This window comes from Monodon monoceros, unplaced genomic scaffold, assembly GCF_005190385.1.
Source record: "Monodon monoceros isolate NGI ecotype Baffin Bay Population unplaced genomic scaffold, NGI_Narwhal_1 Super_Scaffold_13, whole genome shotgun sequence".
In the NCBI taxonomy this organism is placed as follows: domain Eukaryota; kingdom Metazoa; phylum Chordata; class Mammalia; order Artiodactyla; family Monodontidae; genus Monodon; species Monodon monoceros.
In genome coordinates, this window is record NW_021703769.1 from 63,609,838 (window position 1) to 63,637,799 (window position 27,962).

Consider the following 27,962-nt stretch of genomic DNA (forward strand, 5'->3'; position numbering starts at 1 on the left):
ATTTAGGTCTTTAATCCATTTTGAGTTCATTTTTGTGTATAGTGTTAGGAAGTGTTCTAATTTCATTCTTTTACATGTAGCTGTGCAGTTTTCCCAGCACCACTTATTGAAGAGGCTCTCTTTTCTTCTTTGTATATTCTTGCCTCCTTTATCAAAGGTAAGGTGACCATATGTGCGTGGGTTTATCTCTGGGCTTTCTATCCTGTTCCATTGATCTATATTTCTCTTCTTGTGCCAGTACCATACTGTCTTGATTACTGTAGCTTTGTAGTATAGTCTGAAGTCAGGGAGCCTGATTCCTCCAGCTCCATTTTTCTTTCTCAAGATTGCTTTGGCTATTCGGGTCTTTTGTGTTTCCATACAAATTGTGAAATTTTTTTGTTCAAGTTCTGTGAAAAATGCCATTTGTCATTTGATAGGGATTGCATTGAATCTGTAGATTGCTTTGGGTAGTAGAGTCATTTTCACAATGTTGATTTTTCCAATCCAAGAACATGGTATATCTCTCCATCTGTTTGTATCATCTTTAATTTCTTTCATCAGTGTCTTATAGTTTTCTGCATACAGGTCTTTAGCCTCCTTAGCTAGGTCGATTCCTAGGTATTTTATTCTTTTTGTTGCAGTGGTAAATGGGAGTGTTTCCTTAATTTCTCTTTCACATTTTTCATCATTAGTGTATAGGAATGCCAGAGATTTCTTTGCATTAATTTTGTATCCTGCTACTTTACCAAATTCATTGAATAGCTCTAGTAGATTCCGGTGGCATCTTTAGGATTCTCTATGTATAGTATCATGTCATCTGTAAACAGTGACAGTTTTACTTATCTTTTCCGATTTGTATTCCTATTATTTCTTTTTCTTCTCTGATTGCTGTCGCTACAACTTCCAAAACTATGTTGAATAATAGTGGTAAGAGTGGGGAACCTTGTCTTGTTCCTGATCTTACTGGAAATGGTTTCAGTTTTTCACCATCGAGAATGTTGTTGGCTGTGGGTTTGTCATATGTGGCCTTTATTATGTTGAGGTAAGTTCCCTCTATGCCTACTTTCTGGAGAGTTTTTGTCATAAATGGGTGTTGAGTTTTCTCAAAAGCTTTTCCTGCATCTATTGAGATTATCATATGGTTTTTATCCTTCAATTTGTTAATACGGTGTATCACATTGATTAATTTGCATATATTGGAGAATCCTTGCATTCTTGGGATAAACCCCACTTGATCATGGTGTGTGATCCTTTTACTGTGCTGTTGGATTCTGTTTGCTAGTATTCTGTTGAGGATTTTTGCGTCTGTGTTCAACAGTGATATTGGTCCGTAGTTTTCTTTCTTTGTGACATCTTTGTCTGGTTTTGGTATCAGGGTGATGGTGGCCTCATAGAATGAGTTTGGGAGTGTCCCTCCTCTGCTATATTTTGGAAGAGTTTGAGAAGGATAGCTGTTAGCTCTTCTCTAAATCTTTGATAGAATTTGCCTGTGAATCCATCTGGTCCTGGGCTTTTGTTTGTTGGGAGATTTTTAATCACAGTTTCAATTTCAGTGCTTGTGATTGGTCTGTTTGTATTTTCTGTTTCTTCGTGGTCCAGCCCTGGAAGGTTGTGCTTTTCTAAGAATTTGTCCATTTCTTCCAGATTGTCCATTTTATTGGCATAGAGTTGCTTGTAGTAATCTCTCATGATCCTTCGTATTTCTGCAGTGTCAGTTGTTACTTCATTCTGTTGATTTGAGTCTTCTCCCTTTTTTCTTGATGAGTCTGGCTAATGGTTTATCAATTTTGTTTATCTTCTCAAAGAACCAGCTTTTAGTTTTATTGATCTTTACTATTGTTTCCTTCATTTCTTTTTCATTTATTTCTGATCTGATCTTTATGATTTCTTTCCTTCTGCTAACTTTGGGGCTTTTTTGTTCTTCTTTCTCTAATTGCTTTAGGTGTAAGGTTAGGTTGTTTACTTGAGATGTTTCTTGCTTCTTGAGGTAGGTTTGTATTGCTATAAGCTTCCCTCTTAGAACTGCTTTTGCTGCATCCCATAGGTTTTGGGTCATCGTGTTTTCATTTTCATTTATTTCTAGATATTTTTTGATTTCCTCTTTGATTTCTTCAGTGATCTCTTGGTTATTTAGTAGTGTATTGTTTAGCCTCCATGTGTTTGTATTTTTTACGTTTTTTTCTTTCCTGTAATTGATGTCTAGGCTCATAGCATTGTGGTTGAAAAAGATACTTGATACAATTTAAATTTTCTTAAATTTACCAAGGCTTGATTTGTGACCCAAGATATGATCTATCCTGGAGAATGTTCCATGAGCACTTGAGAAGAAAGTGTATTCTGTTGTTTTTGGATGGAATGTCCTATAAATATCAATTAAGTCCATCTTGTATTTTTGTTTGTTTGTTTGTTTGTTTTGCGGTACACAGGCCTCTCACTGTTGTGGCCTCTCCCCTTGCGGAGCACAGGCTCCAGACGCGCAGGCTCAGCGGCCATGGCTCACGGGCCCAGCCGCTCCGTGGCATGTGGGATCTTCCCGGACCAGGGCATGAACTCGTGTCCCCTGCATCGGCAGGTGGACTCTCAACCACTGCGCCACCAGGGAAGCCCAAGTCCATCTTGTTTAATGTGTCATTTAAAGCTTGTGTTTTCTTATTTATTTTCATTTTGGATGATCTGTCCATTGGTGAAAGTGAGGTGTTAAAGTCCCCTACTATTATTGTGTTACTGTTGATTTCCCCTTTTATGGCTGTTAGCATTTGCCTTATGTATTGAAGTGCTCCTATGCTGGGTGCATAAATATTTACAATTGTTACATCTTCTTGGATTGGTCCCTTGATCATTATGTAGTGTCCTTCTTTGTCTCTTGTAATCATCTTTATTTTAAAGTCTATTTTGTCTGATATGAGAATTGGTACTCCAGTTTTCTTTTGATTTCCCTTTGCTTGGAATATCTTTTGCCATCCCCTCACTTTCAGTCTGTATGTGTCCCTAGGTCTGAAGTGGGTCTCTTGTAGACAGCATATATACAGGTCTTGTTTTTGTATGCGTTCAGCCAGTCTATGTCTTTTGCTCAGAGCATTTAATCTATTTACATTTAAGGTAATTATCAATGTGTATGTTCCTATTACCATTTTCTTAATTGTTTTGGGTTTATTATTGTAGGTCTTTTCCTTCTCTTGTGTTTCCTGCCTCGAGAAGTTCCTTTAGCATTTGTTGTAAAGCTGGTTTGGTGGTGCTGAATGCTCTTAGCTTTTGCTTGTTTGTAAAGGTTTTAATTTCTGCGTCGAATCTGAATGAGATCCTTGCTGGGTAGAGTAATCTTGGCTGTAGGTTTTTCCCTTTCATCACTTTAAATATGTCCTGCCACTCCCTCTGGCTTGCAGAGTTTCTGCTGAAAGATCAGCTGTTAACCTTATGGGGATTCCCTTTTATGTTATTTGTTGCTTTTCCCTTGCTGCTTTTAATATGTTTTCTTTGTATTTAATTTTTGATAGTTTGATTATATGCGTTTTGGCATGTTTCTCCTTGGATTTATCCTGTATGGGACTCTCTGTGCTTCCTGGACTTGATTGACTACTTCCTTTCCCATATTAGGGAAGTTTTCAACTATAATCCCTTCAAATATTTTCTCAATCCCTTTCTTTTTCTCGTCTTCTTCTGGGACCCCTATAATTCGAATGTTGGTGCGTTTAATATTGTCCCAGAGGTCTCTGAGACTGTCCTCAATTCTTTAAATTCTTTTCTCTTTACTCTGCTCTGTGGTAGTTATTTCCACTATTTTGTCTTCCAGGTTAGTTATCCGTTCTTCTGCCTCAGTTATTCTGCTACTGATCCCTTCTAGAGAATTTTAAATTTCATTTATTGTGTTTTTCATCATTGTTTGTTTGCTCTTTAGTTCTTCTAGGACCTTGTTAAACCTTTCTTGTACTTGTCCATTCTATTTCCAAGATTTTGGGTCACCTTTACTATCATTACTCTGTATTCTTTTTCAGGTAGACTGCCTATTTCCTCTTCATTTGTTTGGTCTGGTGGGTTTTTACTTTGCTCCTTCATCTGCTGTGTGTTTCTCTGTCTTCTCATTTTGCTTAGCTTACTGTGTTTGGGGTCTCCTTTTCACAAGCTGCAGGTTCATAGTTCCTGTTGTTTTTGGTGTCTGTCCTCAGTGGATAAGGTTGGTTCAGCGGCTTGTGTAGGCCTCCTTGTGGAGGGGACTGGTGCCTGTGTTCTGGTGGATGAGGCTGGATCTTGTCTTTCTGGTGGGCAGGACCACGTTTGGTGGTGTGTTACTTACTGTGATTTTAGGCAGCCTGTCTGCTAATGGTGGGGTGTGTTCCTGTCTTGCTAGTTGTTTGGCGCAGGGTGTCCAGCACTGTAGCTTGCTGGTTGTTGAGTGGAGCTGGGTCTTAGCGTTGAGATGGAGATCTCTGGGAGAGCTTTCGCCTTTTGATATTACGTGGAGCCGGGAGGTCTCTGGTCGTCTAATGTCCCGAACTCGGCTCTCCCACCTCAGAGGCTCAGGCCGGACACCCAGCCAGAACACCAAGACCCTGTCAGACACACGGCTTCAGTCCTGGGTAGCTTCTCAATGGCAGTAGTTTTGCTGGTGATCCAAATAGGGCTGGTTTTCTTGCAATGTCTGAAGCAAGGCCTAGAGTGACACTCCATCGTGTGTGGCTGTCGCAGGCAGGACGTGGGGGTAGGCATCGCTCCTGGCCACGGTTTATATTTTATGTAGAGAAAGTGCCTCCTTGGTTCTCCCGTGCCAGGGCACTGTGAACAGGACTCTGTGCATGTCAGGGTGAGGGGTGGTGGACATCAGTACACGGCCATCTAGGACCGACCTCACAGACTGTGCCACCATCCTCGGGTAATGCCATGGCCTTTGACCCCACAGTGCCTCTTCACTGAAGTAGTCAAAAAACACAGGACCACCATGGGGTAGAATAGGGATCTGTAAACCACGGCCCATGTAGCCCACAACCTGTTGTGAATAAAGTTTTATCGGAACCCAGCTACACCCCTCTGTTTACACATTGTCAATGACTGCTTTCCAGCTACAGCAGCAGAGTTGAGTAGTTGTGGTGACTGTATGGCCCTGTATGGAAAACGTTTGCCCACCTCTTGAATATTCATACCTGATTTGAATGGAGAGCTTTGAAGGGCAGGCATTGCTCTAAACACTGTAAGCAAACCATCCCATTTAGTCCTCACAATGAGTGAGATACTGTTTTGCTCTCCAATTTTACAGAAGAGAAGACTGAGGCCAAGGTGTTTCTCCAAGACTAGAGTAAGATGGGCAAGCTCAGGTTGAGACTAGGTTTAACGTAACCCAGTAATTCCCTGTTCCTTGTGTAATCTAGGTTTCCCTTATTGTAACTGTGATTGCGAACTATGGGTAGGGTTGCCTTTTTAAAAATATCGAAGTTTTATTAAAGATGTGTTTTTCATTTTGCTTTACAGCTTCAGTCAATAATTAAGAAAGTAATTGCACACTTCCATGATTTCTCAGTTCTTTTTTCAGTGGTAAGTAACCTTCCTTAACTATCTTTGGAAATTTGTATCTGACTCAGAGTTTCCTTTAGTGTCTCAATAATTTTTTCATGGTGTCCTAGGCCAAGAGAAATACTTAACAGTTCCGTTTTTTATTAAAAAACACTAGTAAGGTTTAAACAATTTAAATATTTATGTCATGACAACTTAAGCAGCACTTGAGAAAATAATACACATAAACTGATAGAAAAATATTGTCTTTATTTCATTCATTACTTACTATGGGGTATGTGCACCTACTGGGTATCACACAACTTCTCAAACCTTGGAATCAAATTGGACATCCTTTTCCTCATTGATTTTTGCATGGTACCTGCTTTTTATCACACAATAGTCTAATGTTGAAACTATGATACACATCAAGCTAATAGTTGTCTCAGTGTCTGACAGAGTTGAGATTTATTATATTTCCCTCAAAAATTTAAAATAGCCCGTGACACCCTTCTCATTTGCTGCAGTGCCCTGGTCACATACCAATCTAGGTGACTCTCTGTGTAGTAACACTCTCTGCCCTGCCCTCAACTTTCCTTTTCCCTCTTCCTGCTTCCATTTCCAGTACTCTCACAGACTATAAGCTTTTGTTTATTTAATAATAAAGGCTGTTATTTATTGGACTTTTGCCACGCCCCAAGCACTGTGCTAGAACTTTTTTTTTTCTTTAATTTTTATTGAAATATAGTTGATTTACAATGTTGTGTTAGTTTCGGGTATACAGTAAGGTGATTCAGTTATACGTATATATAAATATATATCCTTTTTTTACATTCTCTTCCATTATAAGTTATTACAAGATACTGAGTATAGTTCCCTGTGCTATACAGTAGGTCCTTGTTGGTTATGTATTTTATATATAGTAGTGTGTATATTTTAATCCCAAACTCCTAATTTATCCCTCTCACCTACTCTCCTTTGGTAACCATAAGTTTCTATGTCTGTGAGTCTATTTCTGTTTCGTAAATAAGTTCATTTGTATCCTTTTTTTAGATTTTACATACAAGCAATATCATATGGTATTTGTCTTTGTCTGGCTTACTTCACTTAGTATGATAGTCTCTGGGTCCATCCATGTTGTTGCAAATGGCATTATTTCATTCTTTTTTATGGCTGAGTAATATTCCAGTGTGTGTGTGTGTGTGTGTGTGTGTGTGTGTGTGTGTGTGTGTGTACATATATACATATGCACCATACCTTATTTATCCATTCATCTGTCAGTGGACACTTAGGTTGCTTCCACATCTTGGCTGTTGTAGATAGTGCTGCTATTGGGGTGCATGTATCTTTTCGAATTATGTTTTTCTCTGGGTATATGCCCAGGAGTGGAATTGATGGATCATATGGTACTTTGTTTTTAGCTTTTTAAGGAACGCCCATACTCTTCTCCATAGTGTCTGTACCAATTTACATTCCCACCAGCACTGTAGGAGGGTTCCGTTTTCTTCACACCCTCTTCAGCGTTTATTATTTGTAGACTTTTTGGGTCTACATTCTTTTGGGTGTGAGGTGATACATCATTGTAGTTTTGATTTGCAGTTCTCTAATAATTAACAATGTTGAGCATCTTTTCATGTGCCTTTTGGCCATCTGTACATGTTCTTTGGAGAAATGTCGTTTTAGATCTTCTGCTTATTTTTTGATTGGGTTGATCTTTTGATACTGAGCTGTATGAGCTGTTTTGTATATTTTGAAGATTAATTCCTTGTTAGTCACATCATTTGCAAATATTTTCTCCCATTCTGTAGGTTGTCTTTTTGTTTTGTTTATTGTTTCCTTTGCTATGCAAAAGCTTTTTAAGTTTAATTAGGTTCCATTTGTTTATTTTTGTTTTTATTTCCATTACTCTAGGAGACAGATCCAAAAAGATATTGTTGCAATTTATGTCAAAGAGTGTCTTACCTACGTTTTCCTCTAGAAGTGTTATAGTATCTGGTCTTACGTTTAGGTCTTTAATCCATTTTGAGTTCATTTTTGTGTATGGTGTTAGAGAATGTTCTAATTTCATTCTTTTGCATGTAGCTGTCCAGTTTTCCCAGCACCACTTATTGAAGAGACTGTCTTTTTTCCATTGTATATCCTTGCCTCCTTTTTTGTAGATTAATTGACCATATGTGCGTGGGTTTATCTCTGGGATTTCTATCCTGTTCCATTGATCTGTATTTCGGTTTTTGTGCCAGTACCATACTGACTTGATTACTGTAGCTTTGTAGTATAGTCTGAAGTCAGGGAGCCTGATTCCTCCAGCTCCGTTTTTCTTTCTCAAGATTGCTTTGGATATTTGGGTCTTTTGTATTTCCATACAAATTAAAAAATTTTTTTTCTAGTTCTGTGAAAAATGCAGTTGGTAATTTCATAGGAATTGCATTGAATCTGTAGGTTTCCTTGGGTAATACAGTTGTTTTGACAACATTGATTCTTCCGATCCAAGAACATGGTATATATCTTTCCATTTGTTTGTGTCATTTTTTATTTCTTTCATCAGCATCTTAAAGTTTTTGGAGTACAGGTCTTTTGCCTGCTTAGGTAAGTTTATTCCTAGGCATTTTATTCTTTTTGATGCAATGGTAAATGGGATTGTTGCCTTAGTTTCTCTTTCTGACCTTTCATTGTTAGTGTATAGAAATGCAACAGATCCCTATGTATTAATTTTGTATCCTGCAACTTTACCAAATTCATTGATGAGCAATCTCTAGTAGTTTTCCAGTAGTGACTTTGGGGTTTTCTATGTATGGTATCATGTCATCTGCAAACAGTGACAGTTTTACTTCTTCTTTTCCAGTTTGGGTTCCTTTTGTTTCTTTTCCTTCTCTGATTGCTGTGGCTAGGACTTCCAAAACTATGTTGAATAAAAGTGGTGAGAGTGGACATCCTTGTCTTGTTCCTGACCTTAGAGGAAATGCTTTCAGCTTTTCGCCATTGAGTATGATGTGAGCTGTGGGTTTGTCATATATGGCATTTATTAGGTTGAGGTAGATCCCCTCTATATGCACTTTCTGGAGAGTTTTTATCATAAATGGATGTTGAATTTTATCAAAAACTTTTTCTGCATCTATCAAGATGATCATAGTGGTTTTTATTCAATTTATTAATGTGGTGTATCACACTGATTGACTTGTGGATATTGAAAAATCCTTGCATCCTTGGGATAATGACCCCATTTGTTCATGGTGTATGATCTTTTTAATGTATTGTTGGATTCAGTTTGCTAGTATTCAGTATTTTGTTGGATTTTTGCATCTATGTTCATCAGTGATATTGGCCTGTAATTTTCTTTTTGATGGTATCTTTGTCTGATTTTGGTATCAGGGTGATGGTGGCCTCAGAGAATGAGTTAATTTTTTGGAATAGTTTATTAACTCCTCTCTAAACGTTTGATAGAATTTGCCTGTGAAGCCATCTGGTCCTGGACTTTTGTTTGTTGGGAGTTTCTTAATCACAGATCAGTTTTAGTACTTGTGATTGGTCTGTTTTATATTTTCTATTTCTTATTGGTTCACTCTTAGGAGATTGTACCTTTCTAAGAATTTTTCCATTTCTTCTAGATTGTCTGTTTTGTTGGCATATAGTTGCTTGTAGTAGTCTCTTACGGTTCTTTGTATTTCTGTGGTATCAGTTGTAACTTCTTTTTCATGTCTACTTTTACTGATTTGGGCCCTCTCCCATTTTTTCTTGATAAGTCTGGCTAAAGGTTTATCAATTTTGTTTATCTTTTCAAAGAACCAGCTTTTAGTTTTGTTGATCTTTTCTACTGACTTTACATGGGTTGCCTCAGATCATTTTCCGAACACCACTGGGAAGGCACGAGTAGTAATGAGTCCCACTTTACAGATGAGGAAACTGGTGCTGGAAGAGGTGGAGTAACTTGCTTAAGGTCACACAGCCACTGAATGAGGAGTCAGGTTGCAGAAACTGCTCTGAACAACTCTGACTCTTCTTTCTCTGTTCCTCTATACATTCATTAAAAGATTGGAGCCTCCTTTGCCTTCTGCTACCAAGAAGAGCTTATTCTCATCTAAAGGTTGTCCAGATGATTTGCCAAAATGTTAACTGGTCCCAGCCCTGGTCCTTGGGCATGTGCAATTTGTTTTAATAGTAATAGTTTTAAAATCCTCAGAGTTCTGTACTTACTTTCATGTGAGTCCTGATCAGATCTGCCTCAGAAAGATGAACAACTCTTACTCTGTTTTGCCCTTCAAAGAAGAAGTAACCCACAAATTCCTTCCAGTAACTTGTGTAAATTGCAGGTAGAGTGCTTTTATTATTTTTTTTTAGGAAAAATTTCTGCCATTTCTGGACATGTTCCAAAAAGAGAGTGTGCGGGTGGAGGTTTGCAAATGCATCATGGAAGTTTTTATCAAGTAAGTGTAACATGATGTAATCAGAAACTTCAATTCCAGCTGCCCTTGTGAAGTCTGTTGCTAAGAAATCCATTTATGCATTTTGAGGGCCTGTGCTGTAGTGATATATTTATACCTAAAATAACATTGAGAGAAAAACCACATTAAAAGGAGAAGTCATGATAAAAGTTTATAATTAGCTTAAGAATACAAATTAATAAATGTTAACAGAGCCTGACCATCACCCATATCTCACTCCTGTGATTTGGGAAGGAGCAATCTATTGATGTACTATTTAGGAAGTGTCATTTTAAAAGATAAAGTCATTCTTCTCAAGATACCAGAGCTAGAAAGGTTTCTGTCGTTAATGTGTAGACTTGTGATCAGTTTTCAACTTAGTTCCTTTCATTTTATTGATTAAGTCTGTTTTCCCAAAACTGCCTATTGCTGATGGTACATGGAATACTTTCAGGTGGTACATGGAAGAGAGATTTTTATTTTTATTTTAAAACGTGTATTTATTTTAAAGTATGTTAGATAATATATAACTAGTTTAATCAGTGACTTCAAATATATTATTCTTTAGGACAAGGTTAAGTTAAAAGTTCAAGTCCTTTTAAATATTAAGTATGTAGATGTGATTAAAAAAATATCTCAAGATGGAACTCAAGTAACCAGAGTTTGGAAAATTGAGTTAGAAGTTGCTGGAATGTATGTTTTAAGCTTTCCTTGTATTACCTTTCCAGAAGGTTAATTCCATATGCTTGAAACAAGTATACCTACTTTACTTACATAAAGATTTATTGAGACTTCCCTGATGGTCCAGTGGGTAAGATTCCGCACTTCCAATTTAGGGGACCCAGGTTCAATACCTGGTCAGGGAACTAGATCCTGCATGCTGCAACTAAAGATCCCGAATGCCGCAGTGAAGATCCTGCGTGCCACAACTAAGGCCTGATGCAGCCTAATTTTAGATAGATAGATAGATAGATAAATAAATAAATATTAAAAAAAGAGAGAGAGAGACTCCATGCTTCCACTGTAGGGGGTGTAGTTTCCATCCCTGCTTGGGCAACTAAGATCCCATATGGCGCGTGGTGCGGCCAGAAAAAAAAAAGATTTGTTATAAGAGCGTGTCCTTTTATGTTATTTGAGAAACCAAATTAATAATTTTGCCTGGCACTTAACACAGTTATGGACAGGTTGTTGGACAGCTTTAGAAGTTCAAGAAACACGGTAAGAAAACAGATTTGCCCTTTGTCTGGCTTAGGAAATGTATCAGTTTTACCATGATTTTGTAGTTAGGAGAAGTTATGATATGTTAGAAGAGCAAACTTGTTATTTAAAGGAGAATTAAGAGAAAACTAGATCATTGCCCATTGCTGGTGATCTGGGCCATGTTAAATGCCAACCAGATAATTTACTGCTTCTCACATATGTATCGTAGATGAGAACTAAATCTGTGCTTTCTGTGGTCTCAGTGGACATGGCTTTTACTGTTATCTCTAAATGTCTTCTAGGCATCAGCAAGAGCCCACTAAGGACCCCGTCATTCTGAACGCCCTTTTGCACATTTGCAAGACCATGCATGACTCTGTGAAGTAAGCCATGTTTAAGGCTGAAACGAGCCTGGATTGGGTCTTAATGCCACATAATAGTACTTTAGGGAATTACTGCTTCAAGCTGCCACTGTGAATAATATTATTTTATGGAGTCTATTAAGATACATGTTAACAAGGACATTCCAGTCCAGGGGAGAAGGGAGGCTGAGCTGAGGGTAACCTTCCTGAGAAAATGAGATGGCAGATGTTTTTACAAAGGGATTTCTATTGGGAGGAGAAGGCTGGTTTCATCCAAGTGAACTCATACTCCATGTCTCCTGGAGATTTCTGAGAGCAGCACATAGTATAATAATGAGTTCACTCATCCAGTAACATAGCCTTTAAGTTTTTTCTCAACATTAGCCAATTATTTAAAATTCAAATAAAATTGTGTATATTCCTTACATGAAGGACTTCAGTTTGTTGAGTATACTTGAGGGTCAGACCTACCCATGGGCCTTACCTTTGGGTCAAAAGCCAAATTATCTCCTTTGCTTTCTAGCTTTATTTGTCTTATCTTTTTTTCTTTTTTATTACATGTTTCCATTCGACTGTGCTTGAGGCAGTTCCTGCTTATTTGTGGCAGAAAGTTTGGTCCCCAAAGAATTTTTAAACATAGCAGCTTGATTCACAGGAAAATGTTACAAGAAATGAGAAAATTGTTTTGGAACTTAACCATCAACAAAGATGAATTGTATTTCTTTTTTTTTTCCCCCCTGAATTTTAGAATCTTTATTTCATGACTTTGTGCTTTCAACTTCACAAATAGTTTTCAAAATCAAAATATCCAGACTTTTTATAATAAATGGAACTGATAGACTTTAGTTGCACAAAAATAGAAATAAAGGCACAAAAAACATTTAGAAAGGTACTTGTATTAGTAGGCCATTGGTTTTTGGCCTAAGCGAAATAGAAGATGTATTTCTCTTATGAGAAGCGTGAAGCCAAAAGGTGGGGGTGGGGTAGCTCTGCTTTAGAACATCATCTAGGAGCCCAGGTTTCTTGTCTTACTGCTCTGCTATCCCTCCGGGGTGTTGTCCTTGCTTCCTGGTGGAGGTGACTTACCTCAACCGTGTCCATGTTGCAGCTGGCAGGCATTGGAGGACAGCACCCTCCTTTTAGGGACACAACTTGGGAGGCTCGTACATCACTCGCATTCACATCCCATTGGCCAGAACTGTCATGTGACTACTCCTAGTTACAAAGGAGTTTGGGAAATGTAGTCTCAAATAATGAAGGGGACACTGCATATTGGAGGACAGTATGCAGTCTTTGCCAATACAGACTTGTTTTCTCTTAGAACAAACCAATAAACAGGAGCCTTGGTCTTTGGCTCTTAAAATTTTTTTAAATAAATTTGGAGAACTATTTATAAACCTTTACACGTATTATCAAAACTATAAGGACTTGACATTTTTTCATTTATATTCATACTAAATTTGCTATTAAACAGAAGCACCTGAGATCTGTGATTTACTTTAAGCTGTATCTCCAAAATAAGGTAGATTGATGGATGGAGAGAGTAATGGAGAGTTATATGATAAAGCAGATATTGTAACATGATAGTAGTAGGGTGTATTGGTGTTCACTGTATAATTTCAACTTTGCTACATGTTTAAACTTTTTATAGTAAAACGTTGAATGAAGTTTCTCTGAAATACAAAATTTGAAGTTGGACCTTGCTATCCAAATTCCAAAGAAGAGAGTTACCTTCTCTTTTGCTGTTAATAAATATATCTTGAGAACAGCATCTTTGAGAGAAATTAGAAACACATTTAAATTATGTTAATTTAGATTACATATTTTCATCAAAAGAAACACATACATGGAAGTTTTTTAAATCTAGAAAATGCAAAATGTTCTTACCTGTTAAGTTGCTTACTTCTAATACTTTTTTTTCCTTTGGAAACTTTAATTTATCACCTCAATGTTAATTATGTACAATTATTGATTTTAGTGCACTCACTCTTGAGGATGAGAAAAGAATGCTGGCATATTTGATTAATGGATTTATAAAAATGGTAAGTATTGGGGAAGAAGTTTCAGTGCACTTGGAAATGTGATGTAATTGTTTATCCTTCCTCTGGTGAAAGCAGTTAACATTATGTTCCCTGGTGCTTTTCATTTTTATTGAGATAAGATGAAATTAGAAAACAACTTATATTAGCCAGCACTCCCCTGGGGGCAAGGAGAGCCAAGACAAACTGGCTTAAGGAAAAAAATAAAAAGGGGAGGGTGGGCGGGGACTTGCTGGCTGATGTGACATAAAGTCCAGGAAGAGACCTCTCAGAAGGAGCAGCTGGACCTGGGGTCTCTGTGGTGTTGTTAGGACCTGCCATGTGTGTGTCTTTGGCTCGTGGCTCTTCTCTCTTGGCGTCCTTCCCAGGCAGGCTCACTCCCCGTAAGAGCTCCGGGTTTTCATTCCTTCCAGCTCTGCAGCCCAGCCGGAAGGGCTCCAGCAGAAGTCCTGGGGCTGAGTCTCCTTGGATTAATTTGGGTCACCAGCTCATCTCTGAGCAAACTGCTGCTGTGAGAAAGAATGAACACACTGATCGGGCAGGCTAGGGAGACAGGCATACCTGGGCACCCGAATCATGTGGACCAGGAGTGGGAGAAGGGGCTGCCTTTTTTTTTTCTTTTTAATAAAGCCAGTTTAAATTTTTTCTTTTCCTTTTTTTATTATTTTTTTTGGCTGTCCTGTGCGGCTTGTGGGATCTCAGTTCCCTGACCAGGGATGGAACCTGGGCCACGGCAGTGAAAGCGCAGAATCCTAAGGCCCAGGCCACCAGGGAACTCCCTGGAGAAGGGGCTTCCTGAAGCACCTGCTGTGCCGCCCATCAGATGCTGGTGAAAACAATTTGGGGGTCAGGTCGGGGGGAGAAATGCCAAGTGTTCACTCCCCATTCGTCCTAGTTAGCCAGTGCTGTATAACAACTCACCGCAAACTTAGTGGCTTAAAGTAACAGTGTTTTATTAATTCTTACAATTCTGTGGGTTGGCTGGATAACCAGGCCGCTCTGTATGATGTCAGAGGTGTGGCAGAACTGGGGCTGGACGATCCAGGACAGCCTTGAGCACGTGTCTGGGGTCTTGGTGGTGGCTTATTTCTCGGCCATGTGACCTCTTTCTGTCCATCATTCTCTCATCATTCACTCATCTCAGTGAGCTCTTGTGAGGGCGAAATCAGAAGCTGCAGGGCCTTTGGAGGTTCAGAAATCACACAGTGATCTGTACTGCTTCCTGCTTCATTCTGTTGGTCAAAGCAAGCCCCAGGGCCAGCCCTCTGCAAGCGGGGGAAAGCAGACTCCACCTTCGGATGGGAAGAGTCTACAGGGACACTGCGAAGGGACAAGCAGAGCAGGAGGCGTCCTTGCAGGCTTCTTTGGGAATAACCCACCAGTCCATCCCCGCCAGAACAACTTTTGCCTTAATTCTCAGGGCACAAATCTAAAATACCCACTGCTGCCAGTATCTGCTGTTGGAATAGAAAAGTCGAGACAAAAGCTGACTGAGATGAAAGTAACTAGATCACTTTGAAAATCACCTTGAAAAATGTGACTCATTCAACAACAGGGGTCAATTTAACTATGGGTAAAATACCGATTTTGATGAAAATTCAGGATTAGCCTTTTTATGTATTGAATACCTATGACTGTTACCAGGTGCCTCTCTTGTTCCCTTGAGTTATATGCTGATCACGTGGTATTTATCCTTTTATGGGTTTATCTGAAAGCCACCAAGTTATAATGGAAAAGAATATGAGGAAATAAGATGTGAAGCCTGATAGCTATAATGGAAATTGTGACATTAAACCTCCTCCAGACAAAAATGATTGCAGTAGCAGTAAAGTTTGTCCTACCAACCAGCTGTTCATAAATTTGAAGAAATAGGAGTAGAGGGGATTTTTAATGGTGGAAAAACATCCATCTATGGCTCTAGCAGCCACCAGTGAGCTGCCGAGGTTGGAATCCCCTTCAGGAAGCAGAAAGGTTTGGCCCTTATGAGGGAACCCCTCTGACAAATGGCTCCCAATCACCAAATCTGTGTTCTGTGAAAAGGCCACAGCTGACAAACAAAATTCCATCATTTCCTTTCCAGTGGTTTCCTTCTAGCCTGGGAAATCCTCTTTACATTTTGAGATTCTGTTTTATACCCTTTGGTCTTTTTATGTTCTACAACAATGCCAATGTCATGAGGATGAGGTGGTAATAGTAACGTTTCCGCTCTCTGCTGGGTGAAGTAATGTGAAGTCTAGTTAGCGTATATTCCAGTGCACGGATGTGTGTGTTTGCTTACATACGACTGAGATAGCCACCATTTATAGCTGTGGGATTTTTGGTGACTTGTCATCACAGCGCCTCCCCTGCCCCCACAAGCTCAGGCAAAAGCTTTCCAATTGTGTGCTCACAATGGAGATAACATCGTCGGTGTCTTTCTCCTTGACTCTAGGTGTCCTTTGGCCGTGACTTTGAGCAACAGCTGAGTTTTTACGTTGAGGCCAGGTCGATGTTTTGCAATCTGGAACCTGTTCTTGTGCAGTTGATTCATGTAAGGATTTTCATTCATTCATGTGTTCTCTCAAGACATATTTGTTGATCATTGAGCCACGCAACAATTTTAATCTGGGATTCTTCTGGCCCCATATTGCTTCTGTTCCCAAGGCATGAAAGGTGTTGTCTCAAAGGTTAATAAAATCTGCAGCTTTGCTTAAGCCTTTGAGTGGTTTTATTGGCCTCTTTTTCTCTGAAACTTGCATATTCTTATTCCTGCGTGCCAACAGCAAAGAGTTAAGTGAGTTGCATTGATTATTTAGTTATAGAAATACTAACCTCATTAGAATTCCTTGTTGCCTAACCAGAGTCCCAGCTTTCTTGGGTCATGTGCCTTTCAGTAACTTTTCATGGTGCCCTTAGGCCAAAAGGAAGAAATAACAGTTCTGTTTATTAAGAAATTAGGTTCAAACAACTTAAGAATTTGTGCCCTAACAACTTGACAGCCCTCTGAACCAACAGTATACATAAATTGAAAGAAAAATAATGTATTTTCATTCCATTCTTAAATCATCATAATTACTTACTAATAAAGTATATGCATCTATTGAACACTGCACAACTTCTTAAACCTTGGAATCAGATGGGACACCACTACTTTAGCTCCCATTCCAGATAGATTTTTTTTCCCCACATTAATTTTTGCACAGTGCTTTTTATCACAGCATCTGCTAACAACCCAATTTTGCAAAGATATGAAATGATTGCAATGAATGTACCATGGTCTATGAGCTCCCTCACACTAGTGCTTTGCATAGTGTTCAACCATTGAGCCTTGCTGTGGTTGTCCGAAAAATGTGGTGCCCCTGTGATTTTGCTGCAACACCCTGGGGTGTCATTGTACACAGTTTGGGAACCATAGGTCCAAACTTTTTATATTTGTGTAAAGATTCCCTAAGGTCCTTGAATTGCTTCGTGTAAATTCAAGGAAAACAACCTTTTTATGTATTTGTCTGCTGGTTATCAGATTTTGTAGTATTACTAAGCTTCAGACCTAAATATGAGGATTTATAAGGATTAAATATAAGGATTAAATATAAGACTTATGAGGATGAAACGAGCTAGGAATGTGTAGCTCCTAGAACAGCACCTGCTTTTCTGCAAGTGATGATGCGGCTGCGGTTATACTGTTCTTACGGTTATCCTTAGTGTTGCAGAGCTACTTTGTATGGTCTGCGTCCGGTTTTGGAGGTTTCTGTTAAGATCGCTAAGATCTTAAGCTTAGTGTGGGGGATTTCTGGAAACGGAGTAAGCGAACCCTAGCTATTCATTAAGCCAGAAAATGGTCATTTATTACGCCGGTTGATAGGCATGACTTAACTCAGCGAGCGTCCCTTGGAGATGTTTGCTGAAGCCGAGATCGAATCTGGCCTGATGACCCCTTTGCCATTTCGGGGTTTGGTGCTAACTAGTCTTGGTTCTGGTTAGCTTGCTCTCATTGACTTGTATGCAGTTAATGTCCACATCTCTCTGGAAGATGTTAATCTGAATCAGCCATCATTTCATTCCCATTTCTGTTTTACTGATTAATCTAGAGTGTGAACCGGTTGGCAATGGAAACAAGAAAAGTAATGAAAGGAAATCATTCCAGAAAGACGGCTGCATTTGTCCGGGTATGTTCTAAAGATAAGACTCACAGACTTTGAACTCCAGTGGGCTGTTTCTTTTGCAAGTTTCTGAATTGCTGTTCCCAGAAAAAGATTAAGGCTGGTTTAGTATTGATTTTCTGGATTTTTTCCTTGCATATCTCTGACTGACCACTTTTCTTAATGTTTTCAAAAGAAATGATCAAAGGAGCCTGAATTTTGATACATGTTATGGGGAGGGGGTTGAGAAATGGATTTGCAATTTTGTGTGCCAGCTGAGCTATCTCTGGCTTGTGCCTGTAACTGGAAGGCCTAGTACCTTTTTTCCCTCTTGATAAATTCCCAACTTTGAAAGAAATTTGCTCCTTGAGTATGCTGCTCAAAATATTATCAAAGCGATCCATATCCATGCTTTAAAAATAAAATCATACTAAAAAGATTACAGTGAAAAATAAGCACCCCGGCCCTGCCCTTGCTCACCATATACCTCTCTCCTCAGCATCAACCACCTCAAGCTCTTTTTAGCAACTTCTTCTTCAAATTACCTATGTATTTTTTAACTAATTGGTTTTAACAGCCGCTTCTTTAACTTACCAATATTAGGTGTTATCTGTTTACTTCCTGCGACGATGGATGAGGATTTATTTTTCATACACCATTACTTTCCTTGGTTGCCCCTCCCCCTCCTCCCAAAGAAGCAAATACAGCAGAAGCAAGGGGGAGAAATTGGGGTTCCTAATGGGGAGATTAATTATTTTAGTGTTTTTACTTGAAAATATATGGTGCTTGAAAACAAGAGTATTAACCCATTGTGATGGCATTGCCATGTAACCTGCTGTTTCTCCCCTTCCTTCTAGGCCTGCGTTGCCTACTGCTTCATTACCATTCCCTCCCTGGTGGGAATCTTCACCCGCCTCAATCTCTACCTGCATTCTGGTCAGGTGGCCTTGGCCAACCAGTGCCTCTCCCAAGGTGAGCCCATCACTCACTCTCTCCTCTCCTCTGCTCTCAGACAATTCCTGGCTCCTTAGGAAAGCGGACTCAGCGGTGTGTGGATATGTGTGTGTGAGTGTGTAGAGAGAATCCTTTAAGGAGGAAAGAAAGAAGGAAGTGATCAACAAGTGATGAGTTTTAAATCTGTTTCTTTAGTAGGAAGCACCTCGGACACACATTTATAGAGTCAGACAGTTTACAGAGCATGGGTAATTTCCTGTAAGGGCCTTCCTAAATCTGTATCAGGCAGGCCAGGTCAGGTGGCTCAGACATCCGTAGAGAGTTTTAGAAGTTAGGACTGCTTATTCACAGCAGATTCAAGTTTATTTGTTGTTTTCAATGTTCATTTGTTTAAAACCCCAGAGATACAGGAGTAGAGTCTAATCAGTAGAGAATGAAGACTCTCTACAGCTTGCTATTAGGTATAAAAATTCTGCCCAAGATCCGTTTCTGTACGAGGTACAGAGCTCTCCTGGAACGAGGATTGTGCGAGTGGTTTATTTAGGAGGCGATCCCAGTGAGTGTCAGTAGGGTGACGGGGAGGGGAGACTGGGAAGGGAAGGACGCCAGCAAAGGGTGCAATGGTGGGTGGGTTAGCGCTGTGGGAAGCTGGGGTCCTTCCCACTGAGGCTTCGGTGTCACCAAAGTCTTCAAACATGATTGCTGTCCAGGAACCTTTTCAAACTCTGCTTGGTTTTGCTGTAGACTCCTGGGTGCTCTAGTAGCCTCCCAGTGCATTTGGAATTAAACCAGACGCCTTGGCTGAAGTCCCTACGTGGTCTGGTGCCTTCCGGCCTTCTGTCCTCATCTTACACCACGCTTTAGCCACACCGGTTTTTTACTGTTCTTTGAACATACTAAGCTGTCTTCCAGTTCAGAGCCTTTGCACTTGCTGTTCCCTCCTTCTAGAATGATCTCACCTCCAGATATTTGCATTTTTTTTAATTACTAGGCCAGAGATGAGAATCAAGCCTCACCTCTTGCAGGGTCCTTTCCTGTCCACTCTAGCTAAAGTAGCTGCACCTCCCCAATCATGCTCTGTGCCATCCTCCTCTTGTCCTCACTGCATTTACCTTGTTCTGATGCTTTCTTACTGTGTGTGTTTGTTTACTTATTGTCTGGACACCCTCTTTCCCCGCGAGGACTGCAAGTCCCACAAGAGCAGATATGTCCTCATTATTTGTCAGTAAACATGGAACTTTCTCCTAGTGCCTGCTTTGGTAAGGATGATGGGTTTGCAGGAAACAAAACAAAAATTAACAGCCACTGCCAAAACCCCAGTGATGTGCAAAATGAAGATTAGATTAGCTTAATTAATTAGATTAAATTAATGTTAGGAAATTTTAAATCTTATAAACCGGTTCCCTCTTAAAAAGGTCAGGAGTAGTAGACCCACGTGGGGATCCCTGAGTTTGGTGTCACCTGTAACATTAGGAGTGGGTTGTGAGCTGCAGATACCAGAGCTGTGAGCTGCACGTGGAGGCCCGGCCGCAAGCCTAGATCTTTCTTCTCCCCACTTGCTTCATGCTATTTTTTGTTTTCAAAAAAGAAAAACAAATTCTTAAGCTAAATAAAGATTTGCTGCTCCCAAGAACTGTTGGAGGAGAGCTGGGAATGACAGTTTCCCTGCTGGGATGCCCTCGGTCCACACCCAGAGATAAGCAGCATCAGAGCAGACTGGTACCCGGGTGTGGGCAGTCAGCGCCCCCTGTGTTAGAGCTCTGGACTCCTCCTCTACCTCCCCTGCACTTCAGGCTGCAGCAGGGCGGGCAGGAGTGTGGAGTCCACTTCGTGCTTAATAATTTTTTGTTTTTCATGCTTAATAATTTATCTGATGATTTTGCTCAAGTCTCTAAGCGCTGTGGTGCTAAACCGTAAAAGGCTGTTGTTGTTTTTCTGAAAGCCACATGCAGCAATTGCTGGCCAAAATAAATCATACATTCAATTACTGAGAATGGGAAGGCTAAATATAAATTAAATGAAGCTTGTGGAAGTGGGCCACTTTGGTTTGTTTGCCTCCTTAAACACCCCCCCTCTCAGCTGGTTATAAAACATCCCCTCCCCGCTATTCATCTTTTTCTTTTTAGAAGATGTTGGGGGAGGAGTTTATTAATTAATTAATTAATTTTTGCTGTGTTGGGTCTTCGTTTCTGTGCGAGGGCTTTCTCTAGTTGTGGCAAGCGGGGGCCACTCTTCATTGCGGTGTGCGGGCCTCTCACTATCGCGGCCTCTCTTGTTGCGGAGCACAGGCTCCAGACGTGCAGGCTCAGTAGTTGTGGCTCACGGGCCCAGTTGCTCCGCGCCATATGGGATCTTTCCAGACCAGGGCTCGAACCCGTGTCCCCTGCACTAGCAGGCAGATTCTCAACCACTGCGCCACCAGGGAAGCCCTCCCGCTATTCATTTTCTAGCCTCCCTTGATCCAGCCTTGGCTGTATCTTCTTTATCAGGCTGTGGCTTTGCCAGGGCTGACTCAGCCCAACAAGTAAACTCCTATTGAACTCTCAGCCAGGCCACCGTGGAATGCTGACGAAGGCTTATTATGGGGAGGCCCAGTTCTGGTCCTTTGGACACACTGGTTCAGCGTGTAGACTGGATCATGTGGGGATTTGGTCTAGGGTCACCCATTGCCCCAGATATTTAGGAGAAATGAAGGACTTGCAAATCAGTTGTTTGATCAAGTGCTTCTGACCTAGATGTGGCCCAGAGATGCCTGTTCACTGTCACTGGATAGCTCCTTGCCCTTGTTTGTCAGTGGTTCTTTCTGGAAGGTTACCACCAGGTCACAGCAAGAGCAGATTCTTTCCCCTTTATTTTTATCTTGGTTCCTTTATCTTTACAGTTTCTAACCTCAGAAAGGAGGATGTTTTACAATGGAAGTAATGTTAAAGGTGGGTCTTGAAAGAAGAGCATTTGTTTATCAGGAAAGGGCTATGGGGAAGGGGAGAAGGAATAGTTGGCCTTCCAGGTAGAGGAGATGGCCTGAGCAAAGGCATGGACGTGTGAGATTACATGACGTGTTAGGGATAAGGCCCTAATGAATGGTAAGTTTCAAGTCTTCTGAATGCAGTGGTCCCAATTCTGATTCTGCTACTTGTGAGTTGGCTGCCCTTGGACAAATTGGCCATATGGTGCCTCAGTTTTTCCATCTGTAAAGTGGAGATGATGGCAATGGTTCATATCTGTGGTGGATTAAATGAGATAACATACTTGGAGCACTCGGCCCACTGGCGCACAGTAGCGACTCAGTAAATATTAACTTAGTATAACCGTCTCTCAAAAGGTGAAAGTATGCCTTGGAGTTTAGGAGCTAACTGTAGACAGTGCAGCTCTGCAGTCTCAGAGTTCTGAAAGCCAATTCTCATATGCAGAACCTTGGAAAATCTGCAGGAAAGCTGATCTTCAGTTCAAGATAAACCTGCTGAATTATCCTAAAAATAACAGATCTGCAGTTCCTCCGAAGATGAAACAATAGCGAGAACAATTAAAGCAAAATAGTGGTAAAAAGAACGGTTTTTGTTCTTATCATTAATAATAGTGCTTTTCCCTCCTACAGAATTCTTTCCCCCTCCTTTTATTTGAAAATTTTTTCTTCTTCCAGTTTTATTGAGATATGACATACAGTGCTGTATAAGTTTAAGGTGTACAGCATAATGATTTGACTTACATACAGCATGAACTGATTATCACAGTAAGTTTAGTGAACGTCCATCATCTCATATAGGTACAAAGTTAAAGAAATTTCAAGAAGTACCTTTTCCTTGTGATGAGAACTCTTACGATTTACTCTCAACTTTCATATATAACATATAGCAGTGTTCATTATATTTATCATGTTGTACATTACATCCCTGGTACTTAGTTATAAGTGGAAGTTTACTCCTTTTGACTGCCTTCATCCAATTCCTCCTCCCCCTGTCCCTCACCTCTGGTAACCACAAATCTGACCTATTTTTCTAGGAGTTTGTTTGGTTTTTTTGAAGTGTAATTGACCTATAACACAATATAATGATTTGACATTTCTCTACATTTCAAGATGATCACCATCATAAGTCTAGTTATGATATGACACCATATAAAGATATTACATCGTTATTGACTGTATTCCCTGCACTGTGTATTTCATACCCGTGACTCATTTACTTTGCATCTGGGAGGTTGTACCTCTTAATCTCCCTCACCTACTTCTCTCCTTCCCCCTCCCTCTTCCTCTCTGGCAACCACCTGTTTCTCTCTTTTTTTTTTGCGGTACGCGGGCCTCTCACTGTTGTGGCCTCTCCCGTTGAGGAGCACAGGCTCCGGACGCGCAGGCTCAGCGGCCATGGCTCACGGGCCCAGCTGCTCCGCGGCACGTGGGATCTTCCCGGACCGGGGCACGAACCCGTGTCCCCTGCATCGGCAGGCGTACTCTCAACCACTGTGCCACCAGGGAAGCCCACCTGTTTCTCTTTTATGTTTGATTTGAACTGTTTCTCTTTTATGTTTGCTCATTTGTTTTGTTTTTTAGATTCTACCTATTTCGCCCCCTTTTAAAAATTAAATTAAATTAATTTTTTTTATACAGCAGGTTCTTATTAGTCATCCATTTTACACACATCAGTGTATACATGTCAATCCCAGTCTCCCAATTCACCCCACCCCCACCCCCCCACCACTTTCCACCCGTGGTTCCCCCCTTTTAAAAATGTACTTTCTTTTACTTATTTTTTGCATCTTCATCTTGGAGAGCTGTGCTCACAAGCCATGTCTTAAGTAAAAGCCCCAAACAAAAGTTAAGTCAGGTTCTCCTGTAAGACATCTTATCCTCACACTGTGCACTTTTCCTTCATTGTACACATCACCATTGTCGTTTAACAAGTAAATGTGTAAAGAATTGTCTGCTTCTCTCCCCTGAAGAGTGTCAGCTCCATGAGGTCTCGTCTGTCTTAGTCACTGTGCTGTACCTGTCTCCTGGCACATTGCCTGACGCATGGGTGCTCAGTAAATGTTTAAGGAATGAATGGTACCACATGATAATAATGGTTGATGACTCTTTATGATACTGATGAATGTAAAATGGTACCAAACCTTTCATGGGAGGGACCTAACTCCTAAGCAACCTAAGTGTTCAGAAGAGTCTCATCAAAGTCCTCTTGGTAGGTTTTAAATAATTGATTTTCCTATTTATAGAAAACAGGAAACAAGGTGGGTTCAAACATATGCCGAGGCTCATAGACACGTTAACTGGAGCTGTAGTGCTGGTTTGATTTGTGAGGAACACGGGGACGCCCAGAAGAAAGGCTAAAGCCTGCGATTATGAAGTCCACTGGCTACTGTGAACTGTAACTGCTGATGGAGGAGGCCAGGGCAGTAGAATGGAGGAGAAAAATAATTTTGTATTTCCTCCTTTTGGAGAGTAAGGAGCAGCTTGTGATGGAGAAAAATGGTCTCTATCCACTTCCCAAGTCTTTGGGGTTTATGCTTAAGGTCATATTTACTTGTTCTGTTGGCAGAGCATCTTCTGAAGAATGTCATTGATGCGACTGTTTTCTCAAACCGTGAGGCCTCTCTGGTGATTATGGCAAAGTATTGGATTGGCCAAAAAGTTCCTTCGGTTTTTAAAGTAAAAATAAAAGACACATTTTTCATTTTTACCAAGAACTTTATTGAACAATGTATTCACCGTTTTGTTTCACTACCTTCTGCCATCATTCAGGCAACTTCGTAATTCCATCTTCCCCAAACTTTTTATCTTTTTGAGCAAAGAACTCTTCCAGGTGCCTTTTACATTCTTCCAGGGAATTGAAATTTTTTCCATTAAGAGAATTTTGTAAAGACTGAAATAAATGGAAATCCAAAGGTGCAGTGTCTGGTGAATATGGCGGATGAATCAGAACTCCCCAGCCAAGCTGTAACAGTTTTTGTCTGGTCATCAAAGAAACATGCGGTCTTACGTTATCCTGATGGAAGATTATGCGTTTTCTGTTGACTAATTCCGGATGCTTTTCGTCGTGTGCTGCTTTCAGTTGGTCTAATTTGGAGCAGTACTTGTTTTAATTAATCATTTGGTTTTCCAGAAGGACCTCATAATAGAGGACTCCCGTCTAATCCCACTGTATAAACAACATCACCTTCTTTGGACGAAGACAGGCCTTTGGTGTGCTTGGTGGTGGTTCATTTCACTTGCCCCACGATGTCTTCCGTTCCACATTGTTGTACAGTATCCACTTTTCATCGCCCATCGCAGTTTGTTTTAAAAACGGAATGTTTTTGTAACATTTAAGGAGAGAATCGCATGTGGAAATATGGTTAAGAAGGTTTTCTTTGCTTAACTTATGTGGAAGCCAAATATCAAAGCGATTCACGTAACCAAGCTGGTGCAAATGACTTTCATTGCTTGATTTGGATATTCTGAGTATGTCAGCTATCTCCCGCGTAGTATAACGTTGATTGTTCTCAATTAATGTCTCGATTTGATTGCTGTCAACTTCAACTGGTCTACCTGACTGTGGAGCATCGTCCAGTGAGAAATCTCCAGTACGAAACTTTGCAAACCACTTTTGACACGTTCAATCAGTCACAGCACCTTCTCCATACACTGCACAAATCTTTTTTTGCGTTGCAGTTGCGTTTTTACCTTTCTTGAAATAATAAAGCATAATATGCCAAAAATATTGCTTTTTTTCTTCCGTCTTCAATATTAAAATAGCTACATAAAAATCTACCAGTTTTGATAAGGTTTTTTTAAAATGCAAGCTGATATGACAGCTGTCACAATACAATCTAAAAAAATTGTTTCAAATGAAGTTAAAGACAAGTAAGCGCTACTAGAGCCATCTTATGGAAAAAACCAAGTGAACCTTTTGGCCAACCCAATAGGTTAATTTTGCTGTAACAGTTCACAGGTGGGCAGATGGCATGAAGCTTGTTGCCCATGTTCATGTCTGAACACGCATGATCCATCCACCTTAGGGGAGGTAAGGGCAGGGATGGAGAACCCACAGAAAAGGAGCAGGGGTGAGTCTCCCCCTTAAGTTTACTTGACTCCTTATGATTGTAAACGCCTGCGATTTGCTTCCTCCTGCCAGCAGTTCTTGGCCAGTTTTTACGTGCAAGCCACTGTGCCGAGCATTGTGCCGAGACAGGAATGCACTTACAGAGCCCTCCTGCTAGCAAGGGGGAGCGGATCTGTTTACAGTGACTCAGAGCAGCACATGATACATGTCATGCAAGATGTGCGTAAAACGTACCAGGGAATTTTAGAGAAGAGAAATGACCCTTGGCTTGGAAGAGGAAGAAAAAAAAGCTTCTTAAAAGAGGTGGAATTGAAAAGTGTGGAAGGTAAAGGGGATCTATATATGCTGAAGTGAGGCAGAGGGCATTCTAGCCTAAGCAACGGCAAGAGCAAAGGCCTAGAGGCTGGAAAAATGGTGCATCTGGAAGGAATGAGTGGAAGATCAAGTTAGGAAGGTTGTTTGGAGACTAATTGTTGAGAGAACTGAATTCCTGGCAAAGGAGTTTAGTTTTATTCAGTACATATTATTTGCTGGGTGGCTGATCTTCTTGTTACAGAGGAGGAAACTGAAGCTCAGAGGTGTGACATGACTTGCCCAGGAGCATCTAGCTAATAAGTGACTTCAAGTGCTCTCTCCACCGCTGTGCTTCTCTGTAGTTAGGTTAGTTCCTCTAAACGATAATCCAGTATTTTATTTCTAACCCTCTGTGTGTGTGGTTGCTAGAGACCAGTTATTATAGATTGAACATTAGATAAACTTATTTAGGAGGCAATCAGAATTAAGATAAGGAATGCCTAATCCTTTCTGCTTAGGGAAATCTAAGCTTAATATCCACAGAAGAACTTCACAACCTCCTGTGAGCTACTGCAGGGATGGCAGGAAGGTGTGTCATCCCTGCAATATCCCAGAGATTTGAGTCAGGTGACACGTGGGCTGAGCATGCTTGGCTCAGAGAGAGGCCTTGCTGATCAGAGATAGAAGAGGGAGAGCGTACAGGCACCTCTTATGGTGCTGCTGAAACTGAGAAGTCGTCTGTATGTCTGAGTGGACTTTCCACATTAACTGTCAACATTCTGCATAAGTCAGGTGGCAGAATCAAGGTTAGATTAATGCTTAATTGTTATCGATGACAGCTTAATGAATGAGGTATTTAATTGTCCCTAGGCATTCATATTTCTTTAAATCTTGCTCTATACACAAATCACCAAAATAGTGGTCCTTAAATCCTCAAACTTAATTCCTATAATAACAGGCTCTGTTATAAAAACACAGTTTTAGTAGTAAAGAGTATTGAGTCTCTATGATAACTTGCTTATGGATAATAACTTGGCCATTTAGACTATGAGGCTTTACCCAAAGACACCTCTATCACTTGGTGACAGCACATCTTCATGGCAGACTGCCTTAGTCTCTTTGGGCTGCTATAACAAAAATACCATAGACTGGGTGGCTTAATCAACAGACATTTGTTGCTCACAGTTCTAAAGGCTGGAAGTCCAAGATCAAGCCACTGGCGGATTCAGTGTCTGGTGAGGACTTCTAGTTCACAGACTGTCTTCTTGCTATGTCCTTACATGGCAGAAGGGATAAGGAGCTCTCTGGGGTCCCTTTTATAAGGGCACTAATCTATTCAAGAGGGCTATACCCTCATGACCTAATCACCTCCCAAAGGCCCCACCTCCTAATACCATCACATTGGGGTTTAGGATTTTAACCTATGAATTGGTGGGGGGTAAACATTTAATCCACAACACAAAGTTTGAGAGAGTAGGCTATGCCCTGATGTTGCATTTTATACAGTAGTTTCCGCTATATAGATATAGAATCCAAACCTAATGGAAAATGTTGAAAACTGGTGAAGATGTTTAGCAATGGGGTTGATAGAACTTGAGAGAGTGAATAGTACTTGTAGCCTGAGCCCTGCTTTAATAAGGTATATTCAAGGGACGGGAGTCTTTCAACCACTCATGACATTTTGTTTTAAGAAATGTGATGTTTCCTTTCCTGGAGTTCCCTGGATTAGGACAGTTGTCCTTCTGAGTTGTCCAGGAGGACATATGATGACTGAAGTTCTGGGAATGGGGTGGAGTGGATTACTGTGAGGTCTTGTTTAGCCTGGGAGTTTATGACTGACAAGTAGTAAAGGTTTCCATTAGCACTGACCTAATGCGTTATTTAAAACATAAAACGCTGCCTCTGAAGGTGGTCTGGGTTATCACTTCTTGACCGTCTCTTATGATTCATGTACTGAATCATCTTCTATATCAACAAATGCCAAGGACACAGAAGGATGAACTTACTCTCAGAGATCACAGTTAAATCTGAGTTTTATCAGTATGGAGCGCATTTAAATCTTAATGATTTTTATTTTAAT

The 27,962-nt window shown here is 40.4% G+C and overlaps 1 protein-coding gene across 4 annotated transcripts in view; it reads left to right on the forward strand.

Moving 5' to 3' along the window:
• The window catches only part of VPS35L (VPS35 endosomal protein sorting factor like), a 129,417-nt gene that overhangs the window by 69,849 nt on the left and 31,606 nt on the right, over positions 1–27,962 (forward strand). For all 4 annotated transcript variants that reach the window (XM_029221840.1, XM_029221837.1, XM_029221841.1 and 1 more), the window contains exons 20-26: positions 5,443–5,505; positions 9,799–9,884; positions 11,384–11,464; positions 13,422–13,485; positions 15,914–16,012; positions 17,550–17,627; positions 18,458–18,572. In XM_029221840.1, the coding sequence (XP_029077673.1) occupies positions 5,443–5,505; positions 9,799–9,884; positions 11,384–11,464; positions 13,422–13,485; positions 15,914–16,012; positions 17,550–17,627; positions 18,458–18,572 (586 nt within the window). The remainder of the gene's footprint in view (positions 1–5,442; positions 5,506–9,798; positions 9,885–11,383; positions 11,465–13,421; positions 13,486–15,913; positions 16,013–17,549; positions 17,628–18,457; positions 18,573–27,962) is intronic.